Source organism: Lycium barbarum, chromosome 2, assembly GCF_019175385.1.
Source record: "Lycium barbarum isolate Lr01 chromosome 2, ASM1917538v2, whole genome shotgun sequence".
Lineage (NCBI taxonomy): Eukaryota > Viridiplantae > Streptophyta > Magnoliopsida > Solanales > Solanaceae > Lycium > Lycium barbarum.
This window is the reverse complement of record NC_083338.1, coordinates 152,317,419-152,345,032: the sequence shown is the minus strand read 5'-3', so window position 1 is coordinate 152,345,032 and position 27,614 is coordinate 152,317,419. Positions and strand designations below refer to the sequence as shown.

At 34.7% G+C, this 27,614-nt stretch overlaps 3 protein-coding genes and 1 non-coding gene across 22 annotated transcripts; 2 read left to right on the top strand and 2 right to left on the bottom strand.

The window, feature by feature from the left end:
- Window positions 1-214: 214 nt before the first annotated feature.
- On the bottom strand, window positions 215-4,079 carry LOC132628207 (U-box domain-containing protein 15). 2 transcript variants are annotated; one of them, XM_060343962.1, is made up of 4 exons: window positions 3,490-4,079; window positions 3,089-3,205; window positions 2,046-2,471; window positions 215-1,924 (listed from the first exon to the last, which is right to left on the bottom strand). In XM_060343962.1, the coding sequence occupies exons 1-4, from the start codon at window positions 3,835-3,837 to the stop codon at window positions 869-871; spliced, it is 1,947 nt and encodes a 648-aa protein (XP_060199945.1). In that variant the 5' UTR covers window positions 3,838-4,079; the 3' UTR covers window positions 215-868. The 2 variants fall into 2 exon arrangements, with proteins under 2 accessions (XP_060199945.1, XP_060199946.1); XM_060343963.1 differs by lacking the exon at window positions 3,089-3,205.
- Window positions 4,080-6,454: 2,375 nt separating this feature from the next.
- Window positions 6,455-10,512, top strand: LOC132628206 (GCN5-related N-acetyltransferase 10, chloroplastic-like). 18 transcript variants are annotated; one of them, XR_009578055.1, is made up of 9 exons: window positions 6,475-6,610; window positions 6,764-6,785; window positions 6,918-6,990; window positions 7,411-7,468; window positions 7,541-7,607; window positions 8,590-8,742; window positions 8,818-9,029; window positions 9,531-9,698; window positions 10,161-10,512. XR_009578055.1 is itself a non-coding variant. In XM_060343960.1 (7 exons), coding segments are annotated over exons 4-7 (354 nt in total). In that variant the 5' UTR covers window positions 6,482-6,990; window positions 7,411-7,468; window positions 7,541-7,607; window positions 8,590-8,740; the 3' UTR covers window positions 10,240-10,512. The 18 variants fall into 18 exon arrangements, 2 of the variants coding, with proteins under 2 accessions (XP_060199942.1, XP_060199943.1); XR_009578060.1 differs by having other exon boundaries at window positions 6,493-6,610; window positions 6,715-6,785; XR_009578063.1 differs by lacking the exon at window positions 6,764-6,785 and adding an exon at window positions 6,715-6,736 and having other exon boundaries at window positions 6,495-6,610.
- A 9,970-nt stretch (window positions 10,513-20,482) lies between these two features.
- LOC132628205 (G2/mitotic-specific cyclin-2-like) lies at window positions 20,483-24,007 on the top strand. Its single transcript, XM_060343958.1, has 12 exons — window positions 20,483-20,742; window positions 20,937-20,998; window positions 21,126-21,255; window positions 21,355-21,414; window positions 21,766-21,814; window positions 21,885-22,040; window positions 22,121-22,249; window positions 22,706-22,795; window positions 22,880-23,101; window positions 23,186-23,284; window positions 23,374-23,552; window positions 23,642-24,007. Exons 2-12 carry the CDS (start codon window positions 20,944-20,946, stop codon window positions 23,784-23,786), a joined length of 1,314 nt encoding a protein of 437 aa, XP_060199941.1. The 5' UTR covers window positions 20,483-20,742; window positions 20,937-20,943; the 3' UTR covers window positions 23,787-24,007.
- Window positions 24,008-25,509: 1,502 nt separating this feature from the next.
- Window positions 25,510-25,582, bottom strand: TRNAE-CUC (transfer RNA glutamic acid (anticodon CUC)). Its single transcript has one exon. It is a non-coding gene; the product is annotated as a tRNA-Glu (tRNA).
- Between the last annotated feature and the right edge of the window lie 2,032 nt (window positions 25,583-27,614).

Sequence of the window (27,614 nt, the reverse complement as noted above, 5' to 3'; positions counted from 1 at the left end):
ATTATAGTCGATAATCGTGATTTATAACCACAACAAACTCAAGTTTTTATTTCATGAATAATATTGAGCAAGATTCCGTTTGAGTAATTATTTGTACCAATCCCTGTGGAGACGACCTTAAACTATACTATCTTTGACTAGCGAAGCGCTTAATTTATACTGTGTTTTGCACTTGTCAAGCTAAAAAAATTACACACACTAAATATAAATGAGCTTTTATAACAAATTATTATGGGATTTGATTTTGCCTTAATAATTTACAAGGTTTCAGCAAGAAAAGAAAACAATGTACAAGGAGAACTAAACAATATACACAATCTCAAGTTTTTGATTTACCAGAAAAATAAAAATAAAAAGATTGAAATTTGAAGGGAAAATCAAGAACACGCAGTTCCCCGAGATTCTCCATTGATTTGTTTCAGTAGTCATAGAACATGCTTATTAACATGGATTGTAATGAGAGTTCATAATCTGTGATCGTACCTGAATTACAGGGAGAAAGACTCCTGCAAAGTTGCTTCTAACTTTGCCTTGAATCCTTGCAGAGACTCTTTCACAGAGAAACGTTTCTTTCGTTCTTGGATCTGTACTGAAAGAAACTTACACTAAGAAGACCAGAAGCTCCTAGCATTAGGACTTCTTTATCTTTTGTTTTCTAAAGAGACAACTCTTCAAGGAGTTTTCTTAACGCTCGTGTGTTTTCTCTCTTTTTCTTATATTGTAATAATAACATATAACAAATATATATATTCGTTAATTTGGCATGGATCCGAATTGACCTACATGGGTGAGCCGAATCCAACTCCTTCAATGTTTTACAGGGATTTACAATTCCAGCCATAGCAGTAGTACATTTGGACTTGCATTGTCAGTATGGAATTTGCTCAGTTTTGCTCATAAGCTGTAGTATTGATTTTGCTTTCCTTTGGCCGCGGTCAGTTCCCTCCTTACTTATCTCTACTAAATGCTCATACACACCATACTGAAGGGCAGCAAGCATAAGATTTGAATTATAGGTACTCAACTCAAGAAGCACCGCCACTGAACATTCCTTGTTCTTGGGAGTGCCATCCTTCATCAAATTTACAAGAATTTCAATGAACGAAAGCTTTCCAATTTCCTGTCTGCCTTCTGGATGTGTCGCGAGAATTAACAATATCGACAGGGTCTCATCAACCATGTCTAACTGTTTTTCCGATAGTAGTTGAAGTAATGGTGCTACAATCCCAGCTTGGATCGCGATGCTTTTGTTTGTGTGGTTGAAACATAGATTGAAGAGTGCAGTAATAGCGTCCTTCCTCCCTCTGATTGTTCCGTTTTTTAACAGATCAATCAATGGTGGGATGCCATTTAATGAACCTATAGCTACTTTGTTTTCGTCAAGCATTGATAAGCTAAATAATGCTGCTGCAGAGTTCTCTTTAGCCCCAATACTTCCATTCTGCAATATCTCAATTATCTCCGGAATGGCTTGTTCTCTTGATATAAGTTTCTTGTATGATTCATCGATTGACAAGTTTAAAAGAGCCGTCACAGCATGCTCCTGGATTTTGGAATCAGGATAGGACAATAATTGCACGAGTGGTGGAATTCCTCCATAGTTAGCTATCAAAGTTCTTTTCTCCGGATTTTCTTTTGAAAGCATCCTGATCTTTGTCACAGCCTTTCTCTGCACTTCCAAATGACTAGAAGATAGGTCTTTTATCAACGACAATAATTTTTCGTCACTTCCAGCTGAAGGACTTTCAGGTGTAGGAGCCTCCTTTTTTGGAAGCTGAAAGTTGTTCTTCAAACACCACTCCCCAATTAAATTCTTTAGAGCAAAGTTTGGTGCCAATGACGAATGCGTCAAGGGTTCCCCCGTTTTCGGACATGTATGGTGATTTGAATCCAACCATTGTTGTATACTTTCTCTTTCATATGTCTGCAATAGATAACAAGTGAAAAAGAAAAAAGAAAGTTATTTACACTTCACTTATTCAAATGCTATACATTTTATAACTCGATGAACTGTCATGGATCGGTTCATTAAGTGGTTTACTCACCTGTCCAGTTGAGATGATTACCGGATCTGTCATAATCTGTAACGTGATTGGACAAAGAAATTCGTTTGGGATTGCTATAGAAGTGGATTTCTCGAGAGGTTTAGGCATAACAGGTTCATCGGAAGTACCAGTTTCTTCCATCCCTGCTAACTTTTTCAATTTATTTAGAAGATCTACGATTCGTTGTGTGCTCTCAGCATTGTGTGCTCGTCTTTCTTTGATCACTTCTCTTACTGCTACCATTTCAGCCTTTAGGTCCTCAACAGTATGCAATTCAAGCTTTTTCGCTAGCCTTTCGATGCTGGCACTATCTGCATTCCGGTCATTCTCCGTGGACAATGATACCATTAAATCCATTGCAAGTTCCATATCTTGAGTATCAATTCGCTTCTTAGATCTTTTAAATTGAACGATCATCAAATCCACCTGAAAAGTATCAATAATGAATATATTATCCAAGCTGTAAGCTACATCAGTTCAACAAAAAACTATCTACATCAGTTCAACAAAAAACTATCTTCGATAGCAACAAAGTAGGTATATTGTTCTAGTCAAGAAAAAGACATTAAAATTGGAGCAATCTTACAAAATAGTTCCTAAACAATGAACTCCATCATAAGATGGCACGTACCATTGCACTTGAAAACACTGCAAATTGCGCCTTTAACAACAAGAACAACAATATACTCAATGTTATCCCACAAGTGGGGTTTGGGAAGGGTAGGATGTACGCAGACCTTACCTCTCTACCTTTGTGGGGTAGACGGATTGTTTCCGATAGACCCTCAGCTCAAAAGAAGTGTAATCAAAGCAGAATTGAAAGGAAAATAACGGCAGCAAAATGGCAAGATACACAAAGCAACAGAAGCAACATGTAATAATAAGAATTGAAGAATAAGCTAAAAGGCTAAGAATGCACCATTGCACTTGAAAACTCATTGAACCGATTAAAACTTACTTATGACTATTATAAATTGGTAGGCTATTTAATTATCATGTTCCTAATTTATAGTAATATTTTGAGTGCCTTAGGAAGAACTGACCTGTTCTTTCTCTTCATCTGAAATACCGAGCTCTTCATAAGGCATGCCATCCAAAGTCTGGCTTAATTTTTCATATACGGAATGAAATCTCCCTATAACAGCCTCGCTTTCCAATGCCTACATAGCATTTTACAAAAATGAAAAACAAAAAATAAATCTCAGCAACATTTAACGCTGAGACATAATACAATCACGTATTGTCTTTCTATATAACTAACTCATTGCTCCCCAAATAACTTTCACGTTCTTTAAGTTAGTAATGATGAAAAACTTATTGGTATCTGTAACAACTTAACCTTTTAGATTGGACGGTAACAAGACAAACATATATAACCTCCTACCAAAAGCAAACATGATGACGATAAATAATATGAATAAGAAAGAATTATGGATAAAATTACCAGGTAAAGTTTGCTACCACAATGGCAAGTTTTTAACAATTTCTTGGCACAATGAAATGCCTTCTTCATTTTTACCAAGCATTCGATACCCGATTCAGGAATTTGTCCTTCAAAATCTCGAATTTCTTCCAAAAGAGGTAATAAAAGTTTCATTCTACGTACAAGATTACGACTTTCCTTTCTTTGAGTCCTCCTATATTCACCATAAGAACTTATAGTTTGAATTATACCCATAAGTTCATAAACCAAATCTCTTTTATCTATAGGACTTGTTTGGTTTGATTGATCATTTTGATCTTCCTCCATTTTAAACCCTTGTTCAATATCTTTTTCCCCAGCTGACACCATTTTTTGATACCTCCAAAAAACAAAACCAATATTAAAGATGTGAATTTTTTTCTTCAATAAATTAATTAAAGGTTGTTTGTCGGAGGAGAGAAAAATCAAAACCCTAATCAATTTCGAAGATATTTTCAGGCTTTGATTTTCTCCTTTCGGCCAATGTTCTGTCTCTGCAAATTCGTCGTGTTACATACGGGTCTAAATCAGAGGAGAAGAAAAGATAGGAAGAAAATTTGCGGCTTTGAACACGCCATAATTTTGAAAGTTCGTTATTTTAGTTCTTATAATAGAAAATCTATAGTAGTAACAAATAGTAAAGAGATAAAGATTCCACGTAATATCATCCGCAACTCTTTTTATGAACGAATCATCCCTTTGAATGAACATACTATATTAAGCTATAGATAACACGTCAGTATTTACAACTTAACTTGAAATATATTATCCCAAGAGATTCTATACAACTACTAAATATAAGATGTATTAGATAAATTATGTTCACAAGGTGGATTCAGTAATTAAATTTGATGGGTGCAATATATATTTTCGAATTACCGATTCATTTAACTACTTTTGCAACTTATTAGTAAGATATTAGTGATTTTCACACACACACGTGCAACTTTTCTTGTATAATTCATATGTTTTTTTTTTATAACATTTAAGCAACATATGTTGAACATTTCCTTTTCTGGTTCAAGAACTCCAAATGACACAAGCATCATACATATATATATATTGTAACATCCTAGAAATATTCGATCAAGGTCTAAATATGAATGGAATTTTGACTTACGTATCTAGCCAACAAAAGAAGACGTAAGCTTTGATCTTACATGTATAGACGGTGGATTGCTTTCAATTAATAGCTCTTTAAAATTTAATTTAATTCACATGTTGATTGGGAATTGAATGATTTTATCAAAGTAAGAAAGGGTAATGATTGGTAATTGGTATAATATATTTTTTATTTTACCAATTCATTTTACTACTTTTGCAACTTATTAGTAAAATATGAGTGATTTTCTCACATACGCATAGATTTTTCAAGTTTGTAAAAAGAAAATTTATATATTTAGAAACTACATTAAAAGTACTACAAGTTATGATAATTTATTATTACAATAATTTAGAAAAAATGTAAGGAAAACGTGATCGAAGAACCGCCTCGTAGACTCCCCAAACAGTAAATGATTCACATAAATTGAAACAGAGGGAGTATGTTTTTTAAGCATTTATGCAACATATGTTCAACATTTCCTTTTCCGGTTCAAGAACTCTAAATGCTACAAGCATCATATATATAGATGTTGTAACATCCTAGAAAATATTCGATGAAGGTCTAAGTATGAATTGAATTTTAACTTACGTATCTAGCCAATAAAAGCAGACGTAAGCTTTGATTTTACATGTATACATGGTCGATTGCTTTCAATGAATGGCTCTTTAAAAGTTTATTCACATGTTGATTGGGAATTGAAATGATTTTATCAAAGTAAGAAAGGGTAATGGTAGGGACTACGGAGCGCCTGCCACTAAAATGGCATGGGAAATTATACTTTCTATTGAGATTTCGTTGAACCTTTTAAATTATTTTTCATTATACAGTTTGTAGTTCATATTATTTTCATTCAATTTACATATAAATTCATGTCACATATGCATTGAGAAATTTTTGCAGTTTGGTACGGCAGTCCCAACATTTTCGACGATGTAATTTTAGCTTATTCCATTGAAGACCGCAATCAAAGTCATAATAATTCAAAAAGATTATTTAGGAATAAAGTGCAGCTCTTAATAAACTCATTTATTCAGTAGTACTTTAATTTTCTGTTGGATTCTTTGGATTTATGTCCAAATCCTGAAGCAACTTTAAATATAGTCGTCTTGAACGTCACGGATTCGAGATTCTAGGACAACGCTAGTAATTCGGTTCAAAATTTAGTATTTATAAATTCACTAAATTTTTAATACATATATATAAATTCACTAAATTACTAGGTACGCTGCACTCTACATCTGCCCCTAAGTATAGTAAACTGTATAGTTTAATTCCCTCAATAAATATTTAATAGCTTATGGTCCAAGTTTCTGACTAGGACTGTCCAACGAATATAAATTACTTCCCCTGAAACCTGATGTTTATCCATTTCAAATAGTTCATTTGAGATTTTATTCCGATTAATTAACTAACACTACTAAAAAAACAGGTTTTACCGACCTCAGTTGAGGTCGGAAAAAAACCGACCTCATGAGGTCGGTAAAGTCGTAATATTTATTTTTTAATTTTTTTAAAAATAAACCGACCTCATGAGGTCGGTAATATTGTACCAAAATTTGAAAAAATAATGTACCGACCTCACTAGGTCGGAAATTTATTTGATGATAAATATTATAACTTTATTTTTAATTTAAAAGAATACCGACCTCACGAGGTCGGTATTATTTTAAATAAAAAATAAAATTATTAAATATACCGACCTCATGAGGTCGGTATGTTTTGTCAAAAAATAATTATTTAAATTACCGACCTCACGAGGTCGATAAATATAATTAAAAAAAATAAAAATCTGATCACTTAATTTATTAATTAACCCTTCGTTCCTTTACCCATTTTTACTTTTCACTCAAAATATAAAACCCCCACGCCCCCTTCCCCGCCCACTCCTAGAGCTCTCTCCTCCTTTCACCACCACCGTATCCTCACCCACATCGCCGATAGCCAGCTCCGCCGCCAGCCAGTCAGATCCGGCTTTGTCGCCACCACCATCTATTCCAGGTATGTCTTTTTAATTGCTTGGGTTCTAGTTTAGGGTTCTTCAAGACACATTTAGTTTTTTGCTTCTTTGGTAAGTTTCTCACTGATTTGGTTTTATGGGTTAGTGTATTTGGTTGATTATAGCTGGTAAGTTCCTTGTGCTTCCAATTTCAGGTATCTGTACTCCTAATTTTTGGTATGTTTCCTGTGTTTCTTTACTCCTTCCTCCGTCTTTTGCATCTTTTTTTTTCTTCTTCCAATTCATGATTTTTTTGGGGAGAATATAGTAATAGGAAGATTATGGATGTAAAAGTTTTCTCTTTAACAGTGGAAACTTTTAAAGAAGATGGAGATTCTGTCTTTTGCTCAAACTTCAGGAAACCTGTGTCATCTTAATTAAGGTATTTATCAATTTTTTTTTGTTTGCTCTGTTTAAAGATAGATACTTAGCTAATTAGCTTCAAGCTTCTCATTAATAGTCGTCCAGTTTTTTGGTGTTCTAGGGATTCGTATATAGATTCTACTAAATTTTTCTAACTAAAGTTGTTAAAATGAAGCTTCCTTCACATTTCCTATAGATGTTTACTGTTATTTCATTAGTTGAGGAAGGTAAGGCCTTAGTTACTAGTGAGTACGATATAAACAGATTTGTGTTATGGGTTTCTCCACTTAATTTCTATCTGAAATGTGGGGATTTACCTTTCGCATGCAACATGTTTGATTTACTTCCTGAGTTAGCTAATTGCTATCCCGTTGACTTAGAATACCCACTAAACAGCGAATCCATATGTTGTTCTTATTTTGCTCCTTTGGTGAAACAGGACTCTTAAAGAAAGAAGAAATCAAAAGAGAATCAGCACCTGGAACAATAGAAAGAAGGTAAACACCGCTATTCGAAATAATTATTCTTAATAAATTTCTGAACTGTGTTTGACTATCAAGTTTTTGCAGTCGTGCTTCTTAAATTTCTTTCCTTCGAGAAAAGGGAAGTGGATTGTTTGACATGCTGAAGTGTAAGGTATATGCAGTTGGTCATTTTAATTTTACATATTTACCAACTTAAAATTATTGGCTAGCAACCTGAATAATTTGGGATTGACACATACCTGGAGACCCATAGTGGATTTCTATGTTATATAACCAATATTGGTTATTTTCAAGAATAGTTGATATTATAGTACAAATGAAATCTCATTTAATGCCAAAAATTGCTTTTACTCTACACGAATAACATTGAAGTACAAGCAAGAAGCCTGAAGCAAGTGTGGAAATAACGATAAATAGTTGTTATTACAACAAGTTATATGTTCCGAACGAGAGCATATGTTTGGCCTCTAAAATGTTGCATATTTGGGAACCAAGGGATTACTCTTTGCTGCTCTCTGTTTCAAGAATTGGCTGATTTAGAAACGTACAGTTTAGCTCATTAATGATACATTAATGTTCCGAGGAAGAGCTGTAGAGTAGATAGTAAGTTTTATGTTGTATGCTTGTGCAGTGCATATAGAAAAATAAATTCTTTCATTGCTTGAACAACTAGAGACATTAAAGACTTATAATTTAGATCCCAAAATGAGAGATTTGCTGAATATGCTTCCTTCATTAGTTTCAAGTTCTAATATTTGAATTCCCACATCGGTAAGGATATGGATTATTTGACTCTTATATGCTTTAGGGCAATCCTCAACTCATGAGCTAGCTTTTGGGTTTCAGTTAGAAACAAGGCCCATTATCTTATCAGATGTCAAATCAAAGTTGTTGAAATTTGCCTTAGAACCAATTTAATAGGAAATAATTGATTACATGACCTACTTCATTTTACAATATTTAAGAACAGAACAGACAAGACTTCAATTTTGACTCAACTGAAAAAATATGTATGTGGGTACTCTTTCCTTCTTATATATTGGCAGGAAGTAGGGTCCAATTCATATAACAAATAAGCAGGTTTAAGATGCTATGCAACTCACATGTGAAGGTCTGTCTTTGTTGTGCTGCAGAATGGTAGCTGTATTTTGAAACAACCCAGCAGATACATGCAATAGCAAATGATCGGAAGCAGAGAATGACTCTTTCTAAACTGACTACCGGCAGAAAACAAGGAGGAAATTAAGAAGTTTAGCTAGATTACCATAAAGGTGGACGACAAACATGTAAGTCTTTGTTAGACTTTAGATCTGTACACTCAATCTGATACTGCATCTTATCTTTTGCTTCAAATCTTGCAGATATTTGCTCGCAACTTGTTCTGGTATGCTGCTGTATTTGGATTGGAACTATAACAGCTATAAGCCGGGCTGCAATAACAGATGAGCTTCTTGTCCTTGACCCACAGGGAGCAATGTCACTTGTTGTCCAACATACACACTATATGCCAAAGAGATGGCGAGGGAAAGAAAACACTGAGGCCATACGAAATGAGTTTGAAACTTTATTTCAGGTGCTTTTTTCCCTATGGTTTCTTATAAGCAGATAAATGTGAAAACGGGCACTTCATTGAAGTAACTCATGTCTAGTTTAAGGATTTCAGTTAGAGCGTACATATTATTAGTTTTTCCAAGAAAGTCATTTTTAATTTTAACAAATAATTTTTACCACAATAAGTGGTTGATTCGTTAAACAATCAGTTTTAGAGCTAATAACTTAATATTGCTTTAATAGAGTTCAATCTTACACAGCAAATCACGACTAGGCAGACCATTGTCATGATTTTTCCTTCATTCCACTTTTTGGTAGTTTAACCTTCTTAGTTCTTTTCATGTTCCTTTGCTTGAGGTGGGTTGGTTTTTCTATATTAGATTCAAAATTTGACTCTGCTGTTTAGCTTTCCATATTTTAACTTCTTTGGTGGATTTTGAATAGACAAGCCTAGCTTGATAACCTATTAGTTGCGGATTTTCAGTTCAACTTTATGAAATTTAAGAAATTCTTGTCTAAACAGGTATGCATGTTTAGTTGCGGAGGCCTCAAGTGACACATCTGAGGTAGAACAAAATCTTGTAGGAGTCATTGATGCTACAGTGTATAGAGATAATGATGTTCTTCAGTACCTTCCTGGAGCAGCCGAATATATCTATATTTCTGAGATCGTTGTATTGAACAAATTCAGGTACAACATTCAATACTTCTCCTCCAATTAATACATCAAAGTAAATTGATGCTTTCTTTGATGTGGCATAATATGCTTTTTGTTATACTATCATTTGTTTATGTTCATTATCTTCAGCTGTCAAAAATGTCTTAAATTGTCAAGGAAACATCTTAAACAGATCTGGTAATAAAACTAACATCATTAGACATTCAAGCCCTTTTATGTTATAACTCTCTCTGCTAGTGCTGCTTCACTATATACAGCATACACCCTTCTGTATAATTGTCACTAAAAGGAAAATGTTCTTTCATAAAACATTATTTGTCATATCAGATGCTTCCTATGTAGAAAAAACATAGATGGTGATCCTTTGTTAAATGATTTTACAGATGAGTTATATGTGTTTTTAGATGAGTTATGTGTGCCTTTTGCTATAAAACGATATTTGATTTGACTCACTAAAATGTTGATCAATTGCAGGAGGCAGAAAGTTGCAACTGCTTTGCTCAAGGCCTGTGACGTGCTTGCAAGATTTTGGGGGTTTTTGTGGATTGTGTAAGTGTTTTGTGGATGCTTGCGAGGGGTGAAGTAGTCTAATACTCTAATGTTGTAGACTAACTTAGTGTAGACTAATTTAATGTTTTGTGGATGTTTACAAATGTTGAAGTAGTTTAATGTTGTTTTGATGTTTGCAAAAGTTCAAGTAGCTTAATGTCTCTTGTGAATGTTTGATTGATGTTTTTATTCAACTTTGAAGTAGTTTCGAATTGAATTTGATATATTGGTGGTTGTAATATATGTGTGTTGTAATAGTAGCTTAATGTTTTATGTATTTATAGTAGTTTGGTGTATTGTTGGCAGCTATTTGAGCTGGTTTTAGTTGAAAGTAAAATTATTTTCATCTTGACAGGTGGGTAGCTGGAATAACAGCTAGGTGCTACCATTTTTCTTGCAGAGTACCGACCTCATGAGGTCGGTTTTTTGCAAAATATTTTCAGAAATTGCAAATTACCGACCTCATCAGGTCGGTTTTTTGCAAAAAAAAATTCAGAAATTGCAAATTACTGACCTCATGAGGTCGGTTTTCTACAAAATATTTTCAGAAATTGCAAATTACCGACCTCATGAGGTCGGTTTTTTGCAAAATTTTCCAGGGAATTGCCAATTACCGACCTCATGAGGTCGGTAAAATAATATCATTATATTATTAATATAATTTACCGACATAATGAGGTCGGTATTTCGTATAATTAATATCTGACTAAAAAAAATTACCGACCTCATGAGGTCGGTTTTTGGCGACCTCATGAGGTCGGTAATATTTCCGACCCACTCTTTTCCGACCTAATTTTGAGGTCGGTTTTTGCCCAAAACCGACCTCATGAGGTCGGAAATTGCCCTTTTTTTTAGGTCGGAAAATGCAGTTTTTTTAGTAGTGTAATATTTCAAAGTTATAACACATTAATTAGATTGATTCTTTGAATTGTTTCTGATCCATCGCGAAAAAAGATTCATTCTCCTAATAAAAAATAGGAGGTAAAATCAATAAAGATTTTTTTTAAAATTCATTCTTGACCTTATTCAAGAATTGTTTTTGATCGATCCACATGGATTAATATAAAAGGTAGCCGGTGCCTTTCGAAGTATTTTCTATTTCCTAGATAGTGTTGTCCTTTTATTAAAGTGATAGTACGTGTGATTAATAAAATAGAAAGAGATTTTCTCGCTTGTTTAGTAAAATCAAGTTTTTGATTTTATCTTGCACGTGGACATGAGTACACGAGAAAATGCTTGCAGGGATTGATCCATAACAAACATTTTCTATTTTGTAATTATAGCTATAGTACATGTGACTAATAAGTCTCACTTATTTAGTAAAATCAAGTTTTTGGTTTTATCTTGCACGTGACATGAGTACACGAAAAAAATGCTTGCAGGGATTCATCCATAACAAAATTTTCTATTTTGTAATTAAAGCCAGTGCGTGTGACTAATAAGATGGAAAGAGCTTTTCTCGCTTGTTTAGTAAAATCAAGTTTTTGGTTTTTTCTTGCACGTGACGTGCACGAGAAAAATTGCTTGCAGGGATTCAGCCATAACAACATTTTTATTTTGTAATTAAAGCTATAGTACGCGTGAATAATAAGTTACAAAGAGCTTTTCTTGCTTGTTTAGTAAAATCTAGTTTTTGATTTTATCTTGCACATGACGTGAGTACACGAGAAAAATGCTTGCAACGATTCATCCTTAACAACATTTTCTATTTGGTAGTTAAAGCTAGTACGCGTGACTAATAAGATAGAAATAGTTTTTCTCTCTTGTTTAGTAAAATCAAGATTTTAGTTTTATCTTGCCCGTGATGGGCACGAGAAATATGCTTTGCAGGGTTTCAGCCATAACTACATTTTCTATTTTGTAACTAAAGCTATAGTACGAGTGACTAATAAGATTAGACCTTTTCTCGCTAGTTTAGTAAAATCAAGATTTTGATTTTATCTTGCACATGTTTGATACCAAACTGCCTAACAATAATAAGTTGTCGAATTTTATTTCATTTAAATTTAAAAGCATCATAAATATCTACTGATATTATTACTTTATTTCCTGAAATGCCCCTTAAAGTGGTTAATTTACTTGAAGTGACATGATCCTTGACCAGATTTTGATCAATTCACGAGACTTAAGAGTGACTTATTTGGGGATTTTTTTTTTTTTTTTTTTTACAAAATGGAAACACAAGAAATGTTCTTTAAACGAATGTTTAGGGGTTGTTTGGTTTGCGGATTAAATTATTTCAGGATTATAGTTTTGAAATTATAATCCTTGAACTAATTCTTTCCACCTGAGAGGTGGAATCAAAAAATTCCAAGTTTGATGGAATATCCAGGATTAAGTTTGGAAAATTTATACTGTGTTTGGTTGACGATATAAATTTATCCTCGGTTAAATTTATACCATCAACCAAACGCAATATAAATATAAATTTAATCTCAGACTTAAGCATGAGATATCCCACCTTATCCCACGTAGCAAACAATCCCTTATTACATGGACAACGTCTTAAACTTGCCAAAAAATTCCATTTAGACACTCGAACTATGACTTGTTCAAATTGAGATCTACATGATAAAGTGTTCCTATTAAACCCTTTCGGTCTAACTTTTAATTTTTTTACGCGTATTCTTAAGTGTCCATTGCGTAGATAAATTAACCACTTAAAATGTTTCATATACTTTAATTATGAAATTCGTGGAGATGGAGTGCCCACGAATTTGAGAAGGAAGAAACTAGGGATTTCAAGTATTCTGAAATTCGTGGAGATGGAGTGAGTTTGAGGGTTTTGGGTTATGGATCTCAGTAGAGGAGAAGAAGGCGAATCGATTGGTATAATTTGAAGGTGAACAGAGGTTAACGGCGATCTCCGATCAGCAGAGATAAGGTGGCAAACAATGGTGATTGGTGGCAGCGATTAAGAATGAAAAAGGAAGGAAAGAAGAAAATAGGGCTTTAGGATTAGGGTTTTACAAAAAATGTGATTAAATGGTAATAAGGGAGTAATAGGGTCATATCTAGTAAATTAGATTGACGAAGGGACATGGGGCTTAATTTTTTCCTTAATTATACGCATTAACCTCAATAAGTTGTAAAACATCAAATTTGTTCCAATTGAGATTGATGTGTATGATTAAAGGAGATGTCATATTTATGTGGTTAACTTAAGATAGAAAGAATTTTTCTCGCTTGTTTAGTAAAATCAAGTTTTTCATTTTACCTTGCACATGACGTGCACTAGAAAAATGCTTGCAGGGATTCATCCATATTAACAACATTCACATGCTGATGATACTATCTTATTTTGTTAAGGAGATAAGACTTCACTGAAGTTGATGATGAAAAAACTAAGGAAATATGAATCCTCTTCTGGGCAAAGAGTGAACATGGATAAAAGCAGTTTCTACATTCATCATAAGGTTGACTTGCACGTTGAGAAGAGAATTCAAAAGGTCACCAATATGAGAAAAGGCTCTTTCCCTTTCACTTACCTTGGTTGTCCAGTCTTCTATGGGAGAAGGAAGATTATCTACTATGCTAACTTGGTAAAAAAGATTATGAAAAGGAATCTTTCATGGCAGAATAGACTATTATCTTTTAAGGGGAGATATATTCTTATTGCACATGTTTTACAAACTATGCCAGTCTATATGTTATCTGCTATGGATCCTTTAAAAAGGATCATTAATCAGTTACATAAGTTGTTTGCTAAATTTTTCTGGAATAATGCTACAGGGAGTAAAATAAACATTGGGTTGCATGGGATAAGTTGTGTTTGCCTAAAGAGGAGGGGGGCACTGGATTTAGATCCTTACATGATATATGTTTTTTTTGCTAAATTGTGGTGGAGTTTTAGAACTTCAAATAGCCTTTGGAGTGTCTACATGTGGAATAAATATTGCAAGAAGTTGCATCCAGTTATAGCACAGACCGGAGGTTCAAGTGCTTGAAAGAAGATGATATTAGTAAGGGAGCAGGATGAACATAACATCTGGTGGCAAATGAAGAATGGAAGTTCAAGTTTTTAGTTTAAAAACTGGACCAAATTAGGTGCACTTTACTATGTGATTTCAGAGGCTAATTTTGAAACTGAAGTGGAGATTAAGGATTATGTAACAGCAGGCAGATGGAATGTGGAGAAATTATCAGAAGTACTGCCTAAGGACATAGTTATGCATATTCAACAACAGATCAGTGTGCCTAAAGATATAGAGGGGGATGATAAAGCATGGTGGCAATTAACAAAAAATGGTTTGTAGCTTTGTCACGCCCCGAACCATGGCCTGGACGTAACACGGCACTCGGTGCCTGACTGCATGTGACCGAGTGAACCACATGGCTTGCTGAATCATCATGATACATAACATAAGCGGAATATAACGTGAATGCATGATGAGCCTTTATAAAACATGGTAAGTCATAATACTTAATAAAATACTTGTTTAAACATGAGTGAGCCAAAATGGCTATACGACTCCAAATGTCTGACATGACATAACTGACTTGTCTAGTCTATGAAACCTCTATCATGAGTCTGACTGGAAAACATATTTACTGGGACAAGGCCCCCAGCATACCTTTAGATGCATAATTAATCATAAAGTAAAAGTTGACTAAACCCCGAGTGAGATGGGGCTCACCAATAAGCTGATACGAATGTTGTCCTACTGAGCAGATGTGTCGTCCTGTATATCAGTACCTGCATCGTGAAATGCAGGCCCCCGGGCAATAAAAGGGGACGTCAGCACATTGAATGTACTGGTATGTAAAGCAACCGAAAGAAACAACATGGGACATGGAATAACATGATAAGAACTGAAACTGAAAACCTGGACATGAACATGAGCATGAGTGCATATGTATATATATAACATAAATAAAAACATGATAAGTAGGGAGAGCATTTCATAAACCGACATATGATATCACCACGTGGGTACGTGGAGTCTGGTACCTCGCCGGACCAGCAGAGCCCTCATACCTTGCCCGAGTATAAGGTAGTAAGGTACCTGATGGATCCATTCAGTGTAAAATTAAGGTATCGTCTTATCTGGGCGGAGCGATCCTTGTCCTACGGTGGCTACGTAGTTTCAGGCTATCTGAGCCTTCTCGGTAATTTGTGCAACTCCCAAAAACATTAACATAATATAGTTGGCTAAGAAGCCCATGATTTTCGTGAATTAACTTGTACTTGTCTTGAAATAATGATTTCCCGAAATAACTTGTAAACATGGTTTCATGAAATAGCTTGTAAACATATTTTTGATTCATGAGTAATAACAATAGTTCATAATCATATATTTATAATTGTCTTGAAAACATGATTGTAACTTGCAAATAAGATCTTCATATGAACATGATGAGAACACATGAGGAAGAATTCATGATTCATGGATTAAGCTAGGATTCCTAATATCCGTAATGGAAGATTAGGATTACAATAACGAACATAGATACAAAATTCATGTACATACATAATTACGGGCTACCAATATGTTGGGTTTAATGCCCTAGGATTTGAACTTCATAGATTTTACGAAACGGATCATGGGGAAGAACGTAAAGATTCCCACATGTGGATGGAAGTTCTACATACCTTAACTTCCCGCTTTTGAGCGTATCACAATGTCCTTAAATCCCTTCAACTTCAATCTATAGCAATACAGGTCATAGGGATTCTATATTAGCAACAATATCCATGTTTTGTTCATCTAAGCATTTTATCAAACACTTGGTGGGCATGAAGCTCTATAACCCTCATTAATGGTGTTTTCTTCACCCAATCCCCATTCTATTACTTCTAGCTACTTATACAATCTCAATTAGATGTAATTAACATCATTCTTCATCACCCATATGAATACAACAATCCCAAGTCAACAATCCAACAACTCTAGCATAGTTCATATAATTCTCTCTATCAAACCCATTTATTTTTCTTCCAAGAATTCATCAATTCACAACTATAAATGATTAGGGAGTAGAAACATTACCTTTTATGAGTAGTCACCACGAAATCAACATCCCCAAGTTCGATTTTTAGCTTAGAATGACGGCAACAACTTGTACTACACTTTATCCATCACGAGTCTCGGGATTCGGGGCCTTCAACTTGGTTGATTATCTACTTTCTCTCTCTAACTCTCCTCTCTCTCCCTCTTTATCTCTCTAAAATCTGAAATTATGAGAAATGTGGCTGCTAGGGTTGAGTATTTCCCTTAAATACTAAGGGGAAATGGGTTTGACCCAACTTGAAATCGGGTTGGGACCTTCCTATCTTAAAACGTCCATATCTCCATATCCCGATGTCACCTGTGCACCCACGACCTATGGTTGGAAAGGTATTTCAATTATATACAACTTTCGTTCTTTGAGTTTTCCCAAATTCCCAATTTATGATAGGGTTATGGCCTCCCGAAGTCAGGTGACCCGAAACGTACATACAGACCAAGATACGGTCACTGTTACGGTCCCGTAACACGAAGTACGGACCGTAACTTGGTACCGTACCTTGGTGAAAATTTCCAGTGAGGTTCTGGAAATTTTTGGTATGTTACGGTCCACTGTTACGGCCCGTAACACGTGTTACGGTCCGTAACAGTGACCGTAACTCAGGTGAAATTTCCAGCGAACAGGCTTCAGTAAAATGGGCATAACTCTTTGTACAGATGTCCGTTTGACTCCCGTAAGATACCGTTGGAAATATATTTCAATGGGATACAACTTTCATCAAGGAAGTTTTCTCTAATTCCCAACGGATTTTCACGAAATTTGACTGGAAGGCAGACGTATCACAAACTTAGCCGATTCTATAGGATTTCAAGTGTCTTACTATTAGCCATATTGAGACGATCATATCTCCTTGCTCCGATCTCTGATTGGCTTGGTCCTTATATCGTTAGAAAGGTATTTCTACATACTACAACTTCATTGATAGTACCTTCCCAAATTCCAAACCGATCAAGGAGTTACCGCTGCCCGAAATAGGCCTATCAACCATTTTCGCGAAACGTTCAAACCTTCAGTGTTTCCACTAGAACTCTAATGATATGAGCTTAAACTCAGTTCCAAGATGCGGGGTGTTACATGTTTATAGTTAAATCTGCATGGTATTACATGAGGCAGAGAGAAGAGATGTTTTTAAGTACATATGGGAAAAAGAAATTCCAACCAAAATCAGTTTCTTTATGTAGAGGGTGTGAAAGGTAATAATTTCTACTGATGACATTTTGAAAAGGATGAATATCTCCATCCCTTCAAGATGCTGGTGCTGCAATAGCCCCCAACAAGCGACCATGACACATTTATTTCTAACCCTCAAATTTTGCTTCATGTGCAGGTTTCAACTTTGAAGGAACACAACTACATCAGGTTGTAATTATGTGGTGAACTGCAGATGTTAACACTAAATTGCAGACTATATACAGAGCAGTTCCACCTATGATCATGTGGGAGCTATAGAAAAGAAGGAATGCTATTAAGCATGGGAATAATGTTACATATATCAATATCAAGTTTTCTACAACATCCAACAGTTGTGCAAAATTAGATATCCCTGGCTAAGTAATGTTCCTATGGAATGGTCAACTACAAGTTCTGGGAAATTATAAACCTAAGCTATTCTATGCTAAGGTTCTATGGCTGCCCCTTGGCAATGGGAAGGTCAAATGCAACACATGTGGAGCTAGCAGAGGAAATCCTGGGAAAAGCTCGTATGCTTATTGTGTGAGTAATCATAATGGGGATCTAATTTATGCTCAATCAGAGGAGATACACATCACAACAAACATGGAAGTAGAAATAGTGGCAATAAGGCAAGCATTGTTATTTTGCAGGGCACAATAATACACAGAAGTTCATATTGAAACAGATTCAAAGGTGCTACAGCAAATAATTCAGAAACAATAGAAGCCACAATGGGAATTCATAGAAATCATTGAAGCTATTCTAAGAGACATAGAGGTGTGTCAAGCTCAGATCACTCACATATTCAGAGAGGGGAATCAATTAGCTAATTTTGCATTAGAAAACACTGGGAAATTCCAAGCAGCTCGATTTGCGGACCTGCCAACAGATGCCAAGAAGATTATTAACATGGATAAATCAAAAGTATTGTATCTACGAATACGGCCCAAGAGAATCCATGTTTGAATGAAGAACAACAAAAATGAAAACCCTAATCAATTAGGGATCAGGTATTATGCAGAACACTTGAAAATCGATGAAGTAAGATGGAAAGAAGATGGAAACAATAAAGATTTGTTCATAGTGGGAAAGATTACCACAGAGATTCAGATTGTGGCAAAATCAGTCATGGAAACCCAGATCTACAATGGCTAAAGGTGCAACAGCATAATGAAGCTCAAATGAGGTCGAATCACAAGGAAGACGGTGATATGGACGACTTGATGATGAAGATCGTACAAAGATTGAGATATTTTTTTCCATTTTGGGGATGGTCGGATGAGTCTAGATCTCCGGCTCCTTATTTTTGGCTTTTATTTTTTGCACTTCCTTTATTTCCGTTTTGTTGTCTTTTTGAACATCTTTTTTGTTTTGTCTTTTATTTATCATAAATAAAATCCTCCACTGGTAATATATTTAAAAATAATAATATTAACAACATTTTCTCTTTTGTAATTAAAGCTATAGTATGCATGACTAATAAGATGGAAAGAGATTTTCTCGCTTGTTTAGTAAAATCAAGTTTTTGATTTTATCTTGGACGTGACGCGAGTACACCAAGAAAAATGTTTGAAGGATTCATCCATAACAAATTTTCTATTTTGTAATTAAAGTTATAGTATGTGTGACTATAAGATAGAAAGAGCTTTTCTCGCTTGTTTAGTACAAAATCAGTTTTTGATTGTATCTTGCACGTGACGTGCACGAGAAAAATGCATGCAGGAATTCATCCATAACAATTTTTTCTATTTTGTAATTAAAGCTATAGTACGCGTGGCGATTAATAAGATAGAAAGAGTTTTTCTCACTTGTTTAGTAAAATCAAGTTTTTGATTTTATCTTGTACATGACGTGTGTACACACGAAAAATGCTTATAGGGATTCATCCATAATAACATTTTCTATTCTGTCATTAAAGCTATAGTACGCATGACGACTAATAAGATAGAAAGAGCTTTTCTCGCTAGTTCAGTAAAATCAAGTTTTTTATTTTATCTTGCACATGACTTGCACGAGAAAAATGCTTGCAGGGATTCATCCATATATTAACAACATTCTCTATTTTGTAACTAAACCTGTAGTACGTGTGACTAATAAGATAGAAAGAGTTTTTCTCGCTTGTTTGATAAAATCAAGTTTTTGGTTTTATCTTGGACGTGAAGTAAGTACACGAGAAAAATGCTTGCAGTGATTCATCCATAACAACATTTTCTATTTTGTAATTAAAGGATGCTTATCTTGCACGTGACGCGAGTACACGAGAAAAATGCTTGCAGTGATTCATCCATAACTACATTTTCAATTTTGTAATTAAAGGATGCCATAGAAATCCCAACTTGCGACCATTGTTCAAGCTGACATTCGATAAAATAATCGATCAATCACACTCGTCCAAACCGTCTGAATATTCATCACTCAATTAACTGCTATAATATATCAAACCTAAAACATGATTTACTTATTAACCAATTTATCTATCATAAAATTAAAAAAATTATTCTTCAAACGCTATCAATTAATGTGAGAAATTAAATAGATAGACCTAACATTTAAGCAGATAATGCATTCAGGAATCCATCAATGACGTGTTTTTTTTTATTTTTGGGAGGGACGCACAAAAATCGAAACTCGCGATCATTGTTCAAATTGACATTCGATAAAATAGCCAACTAATCAAAATGCATGTCTAGACCGTCTGAATAGCGATCACTCAATTAACTGCCATGATATCAAACATAAACATGATTTACTTATTACAAAGTACCTAATGCCATTACAAAATAGATTTTCATATTTCTTCAAAGCCTATACTAAATAACGGGAGAAAATATTTTTTTCCCAAAACGAGTAAAAGTATATATATCTAGTAGTTGTAATCTTCAAGCATTAATTGTTTGAGACAAAAAAGATCAAAAAGAAAATACTAAAAAAGCAAAGATATAATGATTAAGCACAATTTTGAAAGAAGGGGGCAAAGGTAACCGTTAGGCCACAGCTAGGAACTTCGTGACCTTTCATCCAACGGCCATAATTTACTAGCCGTTACTTTCAAAAATATGAAAAAGAAAAAATAAAGAAGAAAAAAGAGGTGGCATGTGCAGACAATATATCCCTATGTTTACGATTCAATTCCATATATCATCCATCTTTTAATGATACCCAAAATCAACCCCAACAAGAAGAACAGAAACAATCTTTAGAGGAAAAAAAAAAAAGAAGAGACTTTTCTTTCTTGATAAATTTCATGGGGTTCTTCTTTTAGGGTTGTTTACACTTAAAGATTTGATCTTTTTTGTAGCTTTCTGTGTAGAGATTCAATTTACAGGTTTGTTTGATGTGACCCCAAGTTTCTTATCTAGCTTAATTCTTTATGTTCTTTCTTGGGTTGGTACTTGTTTTGTTTAATGTTGGCATTTAGATTGACTGGTCATTTAAAATTTCAATTGGGGTTTTAACTTCTTTTTTTTTTATTATTATTTTTTATTTGTATATCTGATTTACATTTCTTGTGAATTGAAGCAGTGAGATGGCTGGATCAGATGAGAATTTCCCAGGTGTGATGAGGCCTTCAAATCTTCAAGGTAAGTTTTTTATAGTATTTGCTTAGTTTCTTTTGTCATGTTTTGTGTTCTTGAATTAGTGTTTGTTGATTTGACTGTGATAAACCCTAATTCTACTATTTTGGGAATTTTATCGTATTGTTATTAGGGGGATTAAGGCCTGGTGTTGGAGGAAAATTGGGGCAAAATAGGAGAGCACTGAGTACAATCAACAGGAATGTAATTGGAGCTCCACCATTAGTACCATGTGCTGCCAACAAGAGAAATGTCATTACTGAGTAAACACTTCTTAAACCCTAAAACTCAATTTCATTTTTAGTTTCAATCTTGATTTTTTTTAATTTACCTGTTTTTGACCATCTTTTATTTATTTATAGTAACAAAGCTAATGCTGTTAACAAGATCCCTCCTGTTCCGATTCATCGTCCAATCACAAGGTTTGACTCTAATTCTTGGTTGCATTATACTCCCTCCGTCCTAAAGTACTTGTCACTTTTCGCTTATTGAGAGTCAAGCTCCATAAATTTTGACCAACATTTTAAGATAGTATTTTTTTTATCATATTGATATGAAAAGAATTGCAACTTATAGTAGCTTTTGTATAGTTTTCGAATATCCAAATTTTAATTTTAAGACATTAAATTAATCTAATCCTATTTAGCTTTGAAAATTAGTCATATTGACTCTCGAAAAGCGAAACATGACAACTATTTTGGAACGGAGGGAGTACTACTTATCCTGAAATTTACATCTGATCTCAGTTAATAATTGTATCTGGGGTTATTCAGGAAGTTAGCTGCACAAATCGCAAGCAAACAGCAACAACCAGCAGTCGAGGTACATTTTCAATCCCCTCTTTGGTTTAATTTATTACCCATGAGTTGCTGTTAACAATGTATTTCCATAGGTAACAAAGCCACCACCAGTCCCAGTGGCACCAAACAGAAACGAATCAGAAGACTGCATTATTATTGATGCTGAAGATTACAAGGCCACTGGTTATTCTGCTGTGCCAATGTTTGTGCAACATACAGAGGCAATGATGGAGGAAATCGATAGGATGGTAAAATGATTATGATCTATATATTGGTTCTGAATGTTCTTGTGGACTGCTATTGATGTTGCGGTTTATATATGATTCAGGATGAGGAGATAGAGATGGAAGATGCAGAAGATTGGTCAATTGTCGACATAGACAGTTCTGATAAAAAGAACTCACTTGCAGTAGTTGAATACATCGACGACATCTATGCTTACTACAAGAAGGCTGAGGTAGAGATTTTATCTCCCCTCCCTATTTGTATGTCAGAGTTTTCATGTTTGATAACTTATATATGCTCTCATTAGGATTATATGGCCTGTCGTGTTTGCAGAACTCTCATATTTTTCAACTGATTATCTAATTCTTTTCAATAGGGTATCATCTTCTGCCTTTATGATCATTAAGCTTAATAGTTTGTACGTTACTCACAAAATCTAGTCCAATTTCAATACGGACTGCAACCTTTTAGCCAGTCCAATAATAGATGCTGAACACACACTGTATATGCTTAGTTTGTTTCTGTTGTGATGCTATTCTATTAAGGATGATTATTATTTCAAAAAAATAAATAAATCAGTCTCCCTTGCTTCCTGCTCTAGATTAATATGAAATGTGGAAAGAAATGAAGGTGTATATGCTTAGCCCTTTTTTAAGGAGTATCTTTTATGTGTCGTTTCTAATTGCAGATTGTTGGCTGCGTCCCTCCAAACTACATGGAACAACAATTTGATATTAATGAGAGGATGAGAGGCATCCTCATTGACTGGCTGATTGAGGTTTACATACAACCAGTCTACCAATAGCATATCATTTCAGAATTTCACGAAGTAGAATATAATAATTTTGTGTGTCATTTAAAGGTACACTACAAGTTTGAACTGCTGGAGGAGACCTTATATTTGACTGTGAATCTCATTGATAGATTCCTAGCAGTTCAGTCAGTGATCAGGAAAAAACTTCAACTTGTTGGAATAACTGCGTTGCTTCTTGCCTGCAAGTATGAAGAGGTTTCTGTACCTGTAGTGGAGGATCTAATTTTGATCTCTGACAAAGCTTACACCAGAAAAGAAGTGCTTGAGATGGTTAGTTAAAAGACAGACCAAAATCTTACGTTTAACAGAAAAGATAAATCTGTTGTATGACCTTAACTGACTTCTTGTCCACAGGAAAAAATGATGGTTAATGCCTTACAGTTCAACATGACCGTGCCTACAGCATATGTGTTTATGAAGCGGTTTCTTAAAGCCGCTCAGTCTGATAAGAAGGTTAGTTAATCTTTTCACTAGAATTGCGTTAAGAAGTTAAAACATTATGAATCATAACTCAGATTATTTTTGGTTGATGTTTAAATCAGGTGGAGCTCGTGTCTTTCTTCTTGATAGAGTTGTGTTTGGTTGAGTATGAAATGCTTCGCTTCCCACCATCAATGCTTGCAGCTGCTGCTATATTTACTGCACAATGCACTCTTGGTGTGTCTAAGGAGTGGAATAAAACCTGTGAGAAGCATAGCAGCTATGTTAAAGATCAGCTTTTGTAAGTATAGTGTACTTTTGATGAATTTCAACTTATTGACAAATAGACAGAGATGTTTGATTGTGTGTTCCGTGTTTTTGGTGTAACAGGGAATGCTCGAAGTTGATGGTTTCTTTCCATCAGAAAGCAGCAATTGGGAAGCTTACAGGCGTGCACCGAAAGTACAGCACTTCTAAATATGGATATGCTGCTAGATGTGAAGCGGCTTCTTTTCTATTAGAAGCATGGTTCTAGGACGTCTAAGTTGTTATATACACATGATGGAACTGCATGCTTGCAGTAGTATGTGTTAATAGTTTGAATGTAATTGATGAGCAACATAAGTTGCCCCAGGCTGGGGAGGGGGGAGGGGAGGGTGTTTGAGTACTTTTGCTGCTGAAAGAACATGCTTTTATTTGTTTATGTTGACATTGCTGGTATTTTATGAAATCTAGCTTTTCACATTTTCTCTTGAAGTTTTTGGCTTCTCAACATATATGCCCATTACAGTAGTATGTTTGCCCAAATGGTCTTAGAGCAGTCGGACGAATTCGCCTATTTTGTGCCTCATGAAAAGACTGAAGAACACAGAAGATAAAAAGAACTTTTGAATGAAAAACTAATCATTCTGTTGCCGAACTTGAACCCCGGGTCTCTTGGGTGAGAGCCGAGTATCCTAACCAACTAGACTACAACGGATGTTGCATACTCTTTCGTTGTCATAAATATAGTATTGACACCAATTCTTTACTTGAAACGTTGAAGAGTTAGTCCCTTTAGAACTTTATCAAGAGAAGCAATACTGATAGTGATAAATCTAAATACCATTATTTATGATAATTAGAAAAGTTATATATTATATAGAATTAAATACTAGTTTCAAGTCTTTTTAATGTAAATATATATAATTTTCCCGTATAGTGGTCAGGGGCGGATGCACGTGTAGCCGAGGGTGTTCAGCCGAACACCCTCGGTAAAAAATTACAGTGTATATATAGGGTAATTTTTTTGTATTTATGTGCATTTATTAACTTTTGAACACCCTCAGCAAAAAATTACAGTGTATATTTAGCTTCTTCTTTTTTCCGAACACCCTGAATGAAAATCCTGAATCCGCCACTGATAGTGGTGACATAGGAATGCATTAATTCTTCCATATTATCAACTCACAATTAATTTTAATTCTTTAACAAAGTCTCTTATAACTACTAGAAAATTACTATACGTATTACAAAGTTAACATAAATATTTTAAAAAGTTCATTATTGCCTTAATAGTGACATAGAACTGGATGCTTGCAGTAGTAGCGTTTAGTTTGAATGTAATTGAGAGCAACAACATAAGTTCCCGGAGGGGATTTGTGGGGTTGGGGGGGGGGGGGGGGGTTGAGGTTCTTTTGCTGCTATGAGAACCATGCTTTTATTTGTTTATTTGGTTTTACATGTCTGGTCTATCGGAAACAACCTCTCTATCTCGGAGGTCCCGTAAGTTCTACCCTCTTCAGATCCCACCTCGTGGGATTGTACTGGATATGTTATTGTTGTTGTATTTGTTTTTTCATTTACATTGTTGACATTGCTGGTATTTTGTGAAATCTAGTTTTTTAGATTTTCTGTCGATGCTAAGTTTCCACAAGCTAGCTCCGAATATTTTGTTATATGAATACACTAAAATTGCATTTCTGCTTTGTTTTAAAGGTTGCATATGTAAATGTAGGAAGCTAACTCATGTCTAATGTTTACTTATATTGCTCCACCCTACGAATTGTAACAAATTTATAGAAAATAAATTCAGAAATTAAAATTTTGATAAGATTTGGACGGGTGAGAGACCAATTGTTTAGCCCAAATAACTCCTGAGCATGTCATTGTTCATACCCCGCCCATTTTATTAAATTAACCAATTTTGGCACTCACTAGATTGTGAGAGCTCGAAGTCTCCAACTTCTCACTAAAACGTTTGACAAAAAAATACTTGATTCCGTTGCCGGGACTTGAACCCGGGTCTCTCGGGTGAGAGCCGAGTATCCTAACCAACTAGACTACAACGGATGCTGTAAGATATCCTGTTATGAGTTTAGTAAATCACAATTTATGCTCCTTCGACAGAAAGACTTGGAAGAGTAACAACCTCTAAACACCTTTAACATTTTTATCAACAGAGGTATGAGTGACATCCAACAATTCAAAAAAGAAGCGATTGTAGAGGAGTCAACTAGAACAGTAGGATTGATAACATTAAGGTTACCTAGCTTAGCTAAACGATTACAAACAAAAGGATAGACTTTTTTACTACTACTATGCCCCCTCTTTGTCTTATAGCAAGGTTGACATTACCCATGACGGAAGTGACAGCAAAAACACTAGTTGATTGGTGGATAGCATGCGAGTTCCTTCAGTTGCCAAAACATTAGCGACTTTGTTCCCTTCTCAAAAGCAGAGGATTCCCCAGTTTCTTCAAGTCTAACCTGCATTGTAGTTTGTAGAACAATGTGTGAGTATAGGGGATAATTATCATCAAGAATACACAAAAGTTCAACACAATCTGTTTCAATTACAGCTATATGGATTTTTTTTTATCATTTGCAAGCTTGAGGCCTTCATAGAGAGCCCATAATTCCATGTGCGTGGGGTTAAAAGCCACAGTTTTTTTTTTTCCTTTTGCGTGCGGATTGTCCTTCATTTGGGGTGGTCTTTAATTTTTACCCTTCAAATTGGTGATCTTTAATTTTTGCCCTTCGCCTAGTATTCTGAGATTCTAGATTCGAACCCTAGCTCAATATAAAAAAAAAAAGAATTTTCGACAGATGTTTGGATTCGCAAGACAGAGTTTTGCAAAATTCTGCCAATACAAAACTCTGCCTTAAGGCTGAATTTTGCAAAATTCTATCAATACAAAACTAACTCTGCCTAGTGAATCCAAATTTTACCTTGCGATTTTTTTTAAAATTTTTGATTGAGCGAGGATTCAAACCCGAAATCAAGAGATTTTTAGCGAAGAGCAAAAATTAAAGACCGCGAAGGACAATCATGCAAATTGCCCACTTTTGTAAAAGTCGACGACCCAGTTTCCTGGGAATCTTGGAAGACCTTTCGACTTCTATTACTCATTCTATTCCATTTTATAAATCACTCTTACATTTTATAGTTTATTTTTTAAGAAAAAATAGCACTCTTATATTTCAAAACTTTTTAATTTGAACTTTAATTTATCTCACTAAAATACTCATATAATTACAAAAAGGGAAAAGGCATCAAAACCCCCTCAAACTTATTTCGAAATATCAGTGACACACTTATACTTTGCGGGAGTCCTATGACCCTAGACTTTTTTAAACTGGAATAGATATATCCTTGAGTGATGATGTGGCACATCAAGTGTGCTCACTTTCTTATAAGCGTTGTGAGGCAAAAAAAAAAGTCAAAATTGATTGATGTGTACAAATGTCAATTCTTAATTGAACGCTATATTAATTAATTTGATTTAATCAATACTTCCTCTCTTTAACCCCTTCCTCTCTGTTTCACCTTAGTAGCTCAGGCATGGCAAACACATAGTTGGCCGCCCCACCGGCAACTTTTCTCTTCTCCTTTTTTCATTATTTTCACTTGCAATATTCTTTTTCATTTCCGGCACCTTCAAAATCTCCCCCCAAAAAAACACAATATATACAAAAGAAAAAAGAGAACCCTCCCAATTTCTTCAACTTGCCAAACAATTCCGAGCACCTTCCTCATCATTTCTCAAGATCTTATATATTATAATAATATAATATAAAGTATAGCTAAGTGGATAGTTTGCTCTTAAATTTCATTCATCATCAAAATTTAATCTAATTGTGCTACCCTATTATCACTAAAATCAAACTGTGGGAGATTGAAAGAAAAAATCAAGATGAATTGACATCTCAGAGGTTACATATATCATTAGTGTGTACAAATTTATGATTTGTATGAGGTCTTCAAATGGGTTATCTCCCCCAACCATGCTAGCCGAGAAAGAAGATGATAGATGGACATGCTATTTAGTTGAACTTTTAAGAGATTAGTTTGTAATTGTTCTTTTTCTTTTCAGTGTTGTTAG